Source organism: Carlito syrichta, unplaced genomic scaffold (assembly GCF_000164805.1).
Source record: "Carlito syrichta isolate Samal-C Ts95f unplaced genomic scaffold, Tarsius_syrichta-2.0.1 Scaffold316190, whole genome shotgun sequence".
Lineage (NCBI taxonomy): Eukaryota > Metazoa > Chordata > Mammalia > Primates > Tarsiidae > Carlito > Carlito syrichta.
Genome location: NW_007260286.1, coordinates 579,152 through 586,705, shown reverse-complemented (window position 1 = coordinate 586,705; position 7,554 = coordinate 579,152). Strand labels below are relative to the sequence as shown.

Genomic DNA, 7,554 nt, shown 5'->3' with positions numbered 1-7,554 from the left:
ATGCGACCTGTTCCACTCCCCCAGGGGAAGAGCCTGAATGGCTCTCATTCCCCAAAACAGCACTGCTCCAAGACGCGGGCTCTCCCAGGGCTCCCCAACTGTCCATGGAATGGTGGTGACAAAGCATGTTCTCTGGACTGGCATTCCTCACCATCACTGATTTTGTCTGTGAATGTGGGACTTGGCCCCTTTTACCTCAGCTTTGGCCTTATTTCAGAACAGGAAAAATACCCACTTGAAGTTACAACTTACTTCTACAGTCAGTCAGTATCTTAGGTCAGTCCCCCAGAAACAGACAGAGATGAACATATGCAAACGATTTATTAAGGAGGGGATAATAAAAGAGTGGGAACAGCAGGATAGTGGAAAGGGGGAAGTCAAACAAGGGCGCAATTGCAGGAAATTGCATAGGGGCTGACTTCAGCCTGATTCCTCCAGGAAATTTTGGAATGGAAGTCTTACCTGTCCAAGACAAAAGAGCTGGGCTTTCCTACAGCAAAGTCAAGGGACACTTCAGGCTGAAGGCCCACAGGCATATTAAAAGTAGAGTGAAAGGAGGGTGTAAACAGTGGAGCAGGGTGAAAAGGCATTTGAGGATCCTGGATGGACTACTATAATCAGTCAAAGGCAAACTTAAATTGCTTAATGAAAAGAAAGGGCAGTATGAACAAAACATAGGAAAAGAAGAGCGAAGCAAGCATCAGAGATTGAAGTAAGCGTGAAAGAAGTGTTCCCTTGTCTTTGATCCTTAATTCTCTAAATAAGGCTGTTTGCTCTTTCTGGAGAGTAGTCGCCTGCTTTAAGTGTTCATTTTTTTCAAAGCTACCTCTGAAACAGTCACAAAGTCACAGGATCTCAAAAACAATGTGTATTTTAACACCTAAGATGTGCCATCTAGCACCAATGCCTATAAGTACCAGAATTCCATCCAGTTACTATTCTTTGAAACTGGTATAACTAAAGTTCTTGACAGATTAGTATATGTAAGCAGATGATTATTGTAACACAGAGATGACATCGAATAAAAATTCATTTGGTAAATGAATATAGAACTACATTTGTAGTTCAGAAAACCTTTCACTGTTTCATTCAAACACATTAACTTAATACCAGTGTTTTTTAGCCAAGTTTTCCTGGAAGATATACATGAGGGAAAGGGCGTGAGCCATGTAAATACTTAAGTCTGAAGCTGAGCTTTCTATCCTCGCTCTTCTCAAATGAAACATCTTGTAAAGTTACCTTTTGTTGCTTCAACCTCCTGGTTTGTTTTCTTAGCACTTCATTATAGTATCATTTACTAATTAAATCACATAGATATTTATGGTAGAGGAAAAGAATAAAACTCTGGCCAATATAAGTATACAATTTCTCAGCTCTTTTTAAAGTAAAAGAACACTTAAGTGTTAAAGATATTTTAAAAGAAATAAAGTGGAAGATACACATGACACTGACCGCATAATTATGTACCAAATTAAAATTTACTGGTTTGAATTGAAAACATTATAATAATAGATATATCCTTTTCGAGGTTTATCTCTCATTTCTTGAAAAATGTCGAGTCAATCATGCTGTCTCATTTTTTTTTTTTTTTTGGCAGATTTTAATCTAAACTCAATACCAATTTTTGAGTCTGATTCCCAGCAGTTTCTTTTAAGCAGAATTTGATGCTGAGCTAAGTAACCTAAGTTGGATTCAGGCCCATTGGCAGGCAGGCATTTTTCAGATCGCAGGCAGTCCATGGCGATTGTCATCTACATATCTGATCTCTAAGGACATGCTGGAAAAATCTGTGGACACAATCTTCCCATGCTGTATTCACATGCTCCATTCACATCTTTAGCCAGGCTGTTAGAGGCTCGGGCAAGATGACTAAAGGTTTCAAGATGGAAATTTCTGTAAGAAGAAAATAGAAACTTAAAAGACTGATTTCTTATCACCAATTAAGTATTTACTGGGTACTTAATACTAGGTAATATACCTAATAATGGCAAAATGCAATTCAAGTGAACAACCATGCATGATGTTTAGAGATGGTTCTTTGCTGACACCTAAATCAAGCATAAGCAACCAATGAGCAGATATATTAGACATGATCAAAATTAAAACATTTGTGCTTCAAAAGGCATAATATCAAGAAAGTGAAGACAACCCACAGAATGGGAGAAAGTATTAGCAAATTATATACTTGGTAAGTGTCTAGTATTCAGGATATATAAAAAACTCTTACAACTCAAGAGTTAAAAAAGGCAACTCAATTTGAAAATGGGCCAAATATTTCTCTAAATACATGAAAAGATATCCAACATCACTAGTCATTAGGCAAATGAAAATAAAAACTATAGTGAGATACTATTTCATACCCACTGAGATGGCTAAAATAAAAAAACAGACAATAACAAGTGTTGGTAAGGATGTGAAGAAACTAGTTTGCTTAAATACTGCTGGTGGGAATATAAAATGGTATAGTAGATTTGAAATTCCTCAAAAAACAGAGTTCCCATATAACCTAGCAATTCCTCTCTAGGTATTATATACCCAGGAGATCTGAAAACATGTTTACACAAAACTTCCACATGAGCAGATTGCTTGACTGCAGGAGTTCGAGACCAGACTGGGTAACATAGAAAAACCATGTCTCTACAAAAAAATTAAAAAAATAAAAATCAGCCAGGCATGGGAGTGCACGCCTGTAGTCCCCGGCTACTCAAGATGCTGAAGTGGAAGGATCACTGGAGAACAGGAGGTCAAGGATGCCATGAGTCATGCTCGTCATGATCATCCAGCCTGGGCAACAGCATCCAGCCTGGGCAACAGAGTAAGACCCCGACTTAAAACAACAACAACAAAAAACACTTCCACATGAATGAATGTTCACAGTAGCATTATTCATCATAGCCAAAAAGTGGAACCATTGAAATGCCATCAACTGAGTGGATGGATATGGTGTAGTATATCCATAAAAAGCAATGTTATTCAGTCATAAAAAAAGAACTGAAGTGCTAATGTATGCTACCATAAATGAGTCTTGGGAACACTGTGTTTAGTGAAAGAAGCCAGATACAAGAGGCCACACGGTATGTGATTCCAGATATGTAACGTGGACTGGACAGAACAGGCAAAGCAATACACACAGAGATTAATGGTTGCCAGCAGCTGGGAACAGGGGTAATACAGGGTGACTGCTAACAGGTATGGTGTTTCTTTTTGAGGTAATGAAATAATTTAAAATTTGAAAGTGGTGACAGTTTAAACTATGTGAATACACTAAAAACTACCAAATTAAGCCGGGCTTGGTGGCTCAGCCTGTAATCCCGCACCTTTGGGTGGCTGAGGTGAGTGGACCGCCTGAGCCCGCGGGTTTGAGACCCGCCTGGGCAATTTGGTGAGATCTCATCTCTACAATAAATCAAAAAGTCAGCCGGGTGTGGTAGCGCATGCCTGTAATTCTGGCTATTCGGAAGGCTAAGGTGGAAGGATCGCCGGAGCCCAGGAGGCGAGGCTGCGGTGGCCGGAAGTGGCCACTGCACTCCAGTCTGGGCGACCGAGTGAGACTCCAACTCAAAAAAAAAAAAAAAAAAAAAACTACCAAATTGTATACTTTCATCGAGTGAATTGTATGGTGTGAGAATTATATCAATTAAAAAAATAGTTCTTTGTAAAAAATAAAAAACCAAAACCCAAAAGTCTTTATATTCAGAAAACACAAAATCTTTATGCCTCAAAAAAATTCTACTTCTAAAACCACACAACAGTTTCAGCTAAAACTAGATCCCTTAAAGGCACAAAACATTTTTTATTTCTGTATGTATCTCCAGCACCATGCTAATAAATATTAGTTAATCTGAATTATTACACTCATTCCCCCGTTTTCCTTAGATTGGGTCCTAACACCTACTCTTGCTCCCTAAAACTGTTATATTGCTTTTGGCTAGACTTCATATAACCAGAAAACTTCATCACAAATTTAATCAAAGCAAGGATGACAAAAAACAAGAGGGGGCATATTAAATGTAGCATCCTGAATTCATAAACCTTATCATGTCCTTGCCTTATACTAGTCATATATATAAAAGGTGCTGGGAATACAAAAAAAAAAAAAGGATGAAATACAATTCTTCCCTTCTTTCTACAGGCTCAAATTCTAGGTGTCACTAAGGCAACTAAGATAAAGTATGATTGTCACACGAGATAAAATTAAGCACACAGCAAAAAAGGGTACCATACATAAATTCTATTTAATTGAGTGCATTTTTCTTTTATGAACAAATTTGCCTTGTTATATTTTACTTTGTGCAAAAAAACTTGAATGACTGGAAAAAGTTGACAAAGGTTAGACCCAGCATTTTAAAATCTCACAGAAATAAAAGAAACTTATAAATAGCTAAGTCACTTGTCTGGGGTAATGCCCAATTATAGAGTTATATAGTTTACAGCAGAAAAAGACCTTTGAAAAAGAAGTCTGTCTTATTTTAGAGCAAAAAGATTGATTTGTGATCTTCTGAGAGTTAGTGTCCAAGTTCAGTGAATTATCACAACTGTTTCTCCATATCAAAATAAAGCCCACACCACAAAAAGTCCCAGAGGTAATGTCCAGTTGATGAAACCGCCTAGGAGGATAAAGAACTGGGAATGTATTTACCGATTTTTTCTTTCTGATGTATATAATATGAATATCTTCACTTCGATATTCTTCATCATGTTTTTCCAAAGGAATTTTTTCAAAGTCAAAGTCTACTTGAAGGAGCTATAAATGTAAAAGAGATACACTTCAAATTCAGTAATATGAACTGACCTGCGGTAAAAGAAGTCAGCATGGGGCTTATCTCTGGAGTAGTAGTGACTGGCAAGGGGCAATGTACAAGACTTCTGAGATACTGAAAACAGTAAGACTCCAACTTGGAAAAAAAAAAGAAACTATGTATAATGAAAATTTTATATGGTTAAGCAATTTCTATTGGGGTCAAACATATGTAAAAAGCAAATATATCAAGTGCTTAGCATACATGAAAAATTAAGCTAAGCACTTGACATGTGTGCATTTTATATATGTTTGACCCCAATAAAAATTGCTTAATCATAAAAAATTTTCATTATACATAGTTTCTTTTTTTTTTTTTCCAGTTAGAGTCTTACTCTGTTGCCCAGGCTGAAGTGCAGTGGTATGATCATGGGTCATGGCAGCCTCAACCTCCTGTGCTCAGGTGATCCTTCCACCCAAGCCTCTCAAGTGGCTGGACTACAGGTGCATGCCACCATGCCCGACTAATTTTTTTAAATTTTCTTGTAGAGCTAAGGTCATGCTATGTTGCCCAGGCTGGTCTCGAACTCCAGTTCTCAAGCAATTCTCCTGCTTTGGACATTCAAAGTACCGGGATTACAAACGTGAGCCACCATGTCTGATCCTCATTATAGTCTCAAAACTTCACTAACATTCTTCATATTCAAGAAAAACATAAAAATAAAAAAACAATTTTGGCATACATTACCTGAGGCAGTCATGTACCTGCTTTCATATTAAACCAAAAGTGTTTTCAGCAAACAAAACTGCGGGGTTATAAATGTACCCCAAAAGGAGTCACTCATAATGTAATGGATATGCACCCATACAAAGGGCTTGAGTCACCACTAGGGGAAAAAGGGTGAAAGAGATCTAAGACTCTACATGCTATATACTTTATTTCAAAAGAGTTAAAAAAAAAAAAAAAGACCCTGGAAATAGATATCTAGGTTAGAGGGTTCATAAAAACGTAAAGAAAAACAATGAAGTAAACGCTTATCACCTGCATGCTTCTATCAGGTATTCTTCAAAAATCTTATATATGTATTATAATTAATATTATACGAAACTATAGATGATTAATATTTTCCCCAAAGCCAGCATGTTTAATAAACATTGAAAACTGTCTTTTTTTTTTTTTTTTTTAAAGTTGGAGTCTCACTCTGTTGCCTAGACTGGAGTGCAGTGGCCACTCCCGGCCACCACAGCCTCAACCTGCTGGGCTCTGACGATCCTTCCGCCTCAGCCTTCCAAGTAGCCAGAATTATAGGCATGCGCTACCATGCCCGGCTGATTTTTTTATTTATTGTAGAGATGAAGTCTCACTGCCCAGGCGGGTCTCGAACCCGCGGGCTCAGGCAATCCACTCACCTCAGCCTCCCAAAGGCGTGGGATTACAGGCTGAGCCACTGAGCCCGGCTGAAAACTTTCTATAAAAAAAAAAAAAGAAGACAAGACTGTCTCCATTATTATTTAACATTGTTCTGTAGATACTAAACCAACTAATTATAAAAAAGAATCAGAAAAGATGAAAAAAGGTACTTAGTATAATGGTGGGCTGTGAAAGAGCCTCTCCCTTGGGCTCATGCAAGCAGAATGTTTTCCCCACCCCAAGTTACCATAAGATACTTGAACAGGGTCACACAGAGTCTCCCTGAAGGGAAATCACTACAAAGCTAACAGAGCACTTACCTCAAAATATTTTTTCTCGATTTCTGGATTTTTTCCCATTGTTCGTTGTTCATAACAACATATAATACAAGTCTCAAATCCACTGAGGTCCTTTAGGGTTTTCAGCAATGGCTCCAAAGACTATTCAAAAAGGAATATATTTTTTATTTATGACTTGAAAATTGTTCTACTCTAAAAGGGGGAATGAGGAGGTGGAACAGCAATTGTAACACCCCTAGAATTTATCCATCTTTGAATCAGTCCAACAAAGCACATGTATTTCTTTTTTATTATTTGTTTTTTTTGAGTTGAAGTCTCACTCTGTCACCCAGACTGGAGTGCAGTGGCCACTCCCGGCCACCGCAACTTTGACCCGTTGGGCTCCGGTGATCCTTCCGCCTCAGCCTTCCACGTAGCCGGAATTACAGGCATACGCTACCACGCCTGGCTGATTTTTTTTATTTATTGTAGAGATGAGGTCTCGCTGCCCAGGTGGGTCTCGAACCCGCGGGCTCAGGCAATCTACTCACCTGAGCCTCCCAAAGGCGCAGGATTACAGGCTGAGCCACCGAGCCCAGCTAGCACATGTATTTCAAGCTCTAGATCGGCATGATGGTTTTCATGTCATCCCAATACTTTTGAGAGATGGAGATGGGAGGATCGCTTGAGGCCAGGAGTTCATGGGCCTGGGCAATGTAGTGAGACCACCTGCCCCAATCTGTACAAAAAATTTAAAAAAAATAGCCTGAAGTGGTGGTATGCATTTGTAGTCCTAGTTACCCGGGAGGCTGAGGCAGGAGGACTGCTTGAGCCCAGGTCAAGGTTACAGTGAGTTAGGATTGTGCCACTGCACTCCTGCTGGTCAACAGAGCAAGATCCTACTTAAAAACAAAACACCCTCTAACTAATGATTAAAAAATTCCTCTTAACTAATCAACCATTGTATTGATTTCAGTTTCCAGAGCAAGGATTCAAGTGACTGCTCTTTGGAGTTCCCATGGGAAAACAAACAGAATCAATTTTACTTTTAAAAGTTTGATTTAGAGCCAGGCTCGGTGGCTCAGCCTGTAATCCCACGCCTTTGGGAGGCTGAGGTGAGTGGATTG

The 7,554-nt window shown here is 38.8% G+C and overlaps 1 protein-coding gene across 2 annotated transcripts in view; it reads right to left on the bottom strand.

Moving 5' to 3' along the window:
- Positions 1-302: 302 nt before the first annotated feature.
- Positions 303-7,554, bottom strand: part of VCPKMT (valosin containing protein lysine methyltransferase) — a 9,008-nt gene continuing 1,756 nt past the window's right edge. Inside the window, exons 4-6 of one of the 2 annotated variants that reach the window (XM_008073828.2) lie at positions 6,470-6,589; positions 4,640-4,744; positions 303-1,893 (exon numbers count right to left, since the gene is read on the bottom strand). In XM_008073828.2, the coding sequence (XP_008072019.1) occupies positions 1,879-1,893; positions 4,640-4,744; positions 6,470-6,589 (240 nt within the window). In that variant the 3' untranslated portion in view covers positions 303-1,878. The remainder of the gene's footprint in view (positions 1,894-4,639; positions 4,745-6,469; positions 6,590-7,554) is intronic. The other variant, XM_008073829.2, reaches the window with a different exon arrangement.